This window comes from Phytophthora parasitica (genome assembly GCF_000247585.1).
Source record: "Phytophthora parasitica INRA-310 unplaced genomic scaffold supercont2.10, whole genome shotgun sequence".
NCBI classification, from domain to species: domain Eukaryota; phylum Oomycota; class Peronosporomycetes; order Peronosporales; family Peronosporaceae; genus Phytophthora; species Phytophthora nicotianae.
Genome location: NW_008648996.1, coordinates 1,065,036 through 1,067,653, shown reverse-complemented (window position 1 = coordinate 1,067,653; position 2,618 = coordinate 1,065,036). Strand labels below are relative to the sequence as shown.

The following is a 2,618-nucleotide window of genomic DNA, read 5'->3' as shown; positions in this document are numbered from 1 at the left end:
ATATATAATACGGTGTGAAATAATCCGTACAACAGTGGCATAATACTGATCCATATTCGATAAACAAAGTGTTAGGAAACTAAGACACGTAATGATCTCTGAGATCTATCTCCGTTTTACTAATCTACTTAAAGACTCGCGCTATCCCATGTCGTCGTGGCGTGATAAAAGTCCGCATTGTTTGTTTCTGCGTGCATTTACGAACTACCCTAACAACTCTGGATTAAAATCCAGAGAACAGATTTGATGTGCTAAAAGCAATGCTCGCCATACATTTCTTCGATAGCGTCAGCCATCGTTGGTTCTGAAACAATATCAGTAGTGGTATAAGAGTTACTTATTGTTGTTGCTTCGACTGCAGGTTCATCAACTTCATCTTCATCAACTTCGACTTCAGTAACAATGGCAAATGATTTATCAACTGCTGGCTTATACTTCGCGTGATGTCGACACCAATCGCCTTTTGAGCCGCACTGTTGGTTCGCCTTTTGGTGGTTCGTTGATAAAATGCACTTCCACATTGTTATTATTTCTATATGTATATACATGTATAAATATATGTAATTATCGCTCAAGATGAACTCACTATTATTTAGTTTTTAAATATCAAGGAATATATTGTCAGAAATATTAATAAACATAATTCTATTGATGATACGATTGACTAAAATTACGCTGTGGGTTGTTTGAGTGTTTATTGCTTCTCAGTCGAGACCTTTTTACAACGAAGACCATGGTGGAGGTCGAGCTGGAGTGCGCTGTTTACGGCGAAGGGACTGTGTTTCCTGTGAAGATCGCGAGCGATGCGAAAGTAAGCGCTCTGCAGGAGGCTATCTTCTCGAAAATACGATACACCGAGCGATATAAGTTTGACGCCAGCGAATTCTGTGCAACTCCCGGTTATTGAGAAAGCTGCGGTAGCCAAGAAAAGGCAGCGCATGGAGTGGCGGTCGACTCGATGGGGATCACTCGCTTATGACCTGAGCTCACAATACTTCCTGCTGGAGAAAGAGGATGTGGACGAGTCCGGACTTCCACCCGTTCGGATGACGCTCTACTGCATGTCCACATTCCACCGCCAATTCGAGTTCTTGCGCGGTGAAGTATTGAGCGAAGGTCATTTGGGCTGGATTCTCGGCCCTCCTGGAACAGGAAAGTCAACAACAGCCATGGCTTTCGTGCCGACTCTGAATAGAAGGGAATGGATCGTGACGTCATGCGTTGGTGATGCGTGAGCCTCATCGGCGACCAATGGAAAAGTCGAATACTGGTATCTTAGACGTGGATGAAGTGTTGATGGTTGACGATACGAGGCATCACGTAGTGCTCGTTGAATTGTTCCTTGACGGCACGGAGGTGAAGCAGTGGCGGCTCGTATTTGTTTGTTCAGTTGCCGCCCGTGGGAAATTCCAAGAGGACATGGAGATTCTTACTCGTGCAAGGGATTCCACGTGTGGTCATTGATTCTGGACGAGTACCTCAATGCGATCAAGAATGACGACGTGTTCCAGAGTGTGTCGCAGTGTCTGGATTCCCCTGCAGTGTTGCCGGATGAAGAGATGTCTCGCGCGGCAATGGTGGAGTCCAAGTATTACTACACAGGTGGTTCCTGTCGTTATATGTTTTACTTCCGCACTGCGACCGTGGCGACAAAGTTGAGCGGTGCCGTGAATTCCTTAAACGATGCTACGAGTGTTGCCACGAGTGGCCAGCGTTCATCTTCAAGCATCAATCGTCTGTTTGGATGTCCCAGCGACCTCATGGCGTGGGTGCGGTGTCGCCTGTGATCAGTCAGTATGCTGCCACGCTGATTGCCGTCAGATGCGGTCCAGATGCTATCAAGAAGGTCATGTCGACGCATCAAGACAATCCAAACCCAGCATTGGACGGATGGAAGTTAGAGATGGAGTTCTTCGCAAGTCTTCGAAATGGTGGTCTCGCTCTAGTTGATGCGGCAGGAAACACGGTTGACACGTGGGGTCAATCAGTTATTGTGGTTGCGGATGGAATACCTGCGCTTTCTTCTGCTAACCCCATTTGGATCCAGCCCCTAAAATGAAATCAAGGCGGGTATGATGCTATTATGGTGTGCAAACGGACTCAACACGTGCGCTTCGTGCAATTTCCGAGTGGTCACAAGCATTCCTTCTGCATCAAAAAATTTCATGGATGGTTGAAAACGATGTGGAGTCGCCCGAACGTTTTGAGGTCAAGACAGTGGAGATAATCTTCGTTATTGAGCAAGATAAGCTGAGCGTATTCGACTTATAACTGTGACAGGAAACGGGCTTCTCGTACCGTTTGGGTGGCCGAAGGGCAAGGAGACGGACTTGGCACGACTAGTAGGGATTCGAGGGTTCTATATCTATCACAGTATCCCTTTCATGCACACACGATCGCATTTCTGACCTGGCCTCACATGTGTGTCGTGCTCGGTCGTGCAGTTCCGAGGTTCCAAACCTGCGTATCAAAACGATGCCGTACTTACTAGAGTTGCTGTGGTTCAATTATATTGTGAGTTGCAATTATTTGCAAAATTGTGGATACCAAAATTTCAGAGACGAATTTTGATAGTTAAAAGGGCTCTAGTTAAGTTAGGATCTGAGTTCCTATTCTCT

The 2,618-nt window shown here is 46.2% G+C and overlaps 3 protein-coding genes across 3 annotated transcripts in view; all 3 read left to right on the top strand.

Moving 5' to 3' along the window:
• The window catches only part of PPTG_06854 (TKL protein kinase), a gene marked incomplete at both ends in the record, with an annotated part of 2,094 nt that extends 1,681 nt beyond the window's left edge, over window positions 1–413 (top strand). Inside the window, one exon of the mRNA XM_008900897.1 lies at window positions 362–413. Coding sequence (XP_008899145.1) covers window positions 362–413 — 52 coding nt within the window. The remainder of the gene's footprint in view (window positions 1–361) is intronic.
• A 525-nt stretch (window positions 414–938) lies between these two features.
• Window positions 939–1,235, top strand: PPTG_06853 (hypothetical protein; the record flags this gene model as incomplete). Its single annotated transcript, XM_008900896.1, has 1 exon — window positions 939–1,235. One exon carries the CDS (start codon window positions 939–941, stop codon window positions 1,233–1,235), a length of 297 nt encoding a protein of 98 aa, XP_008899144.1.
• A 16-nt stretch (window positions 1,236–1,251) lies between these two features.
• On the top strand, window positions 1,252–2,059 carry PPTG_06852 (hypothetical protein; the record flags this gene model as incomplete). The annotated part of the gene is made up of 3 exons (XM_008900895.1): window positions 1,252–1,364; window positions 1,391–1,765; window positions 1,822–2,059. The coding sequence occupies 3 exons, from the start codon at window positions 1,252–1,254 to the stop codon at window positions 2,057–2,059; spliced, it is 726 nt and encodes a 241-aa protein (XP_008899143.1).
• Window positions 2,060–2,618: the final 559 nt, after the last annotated feature.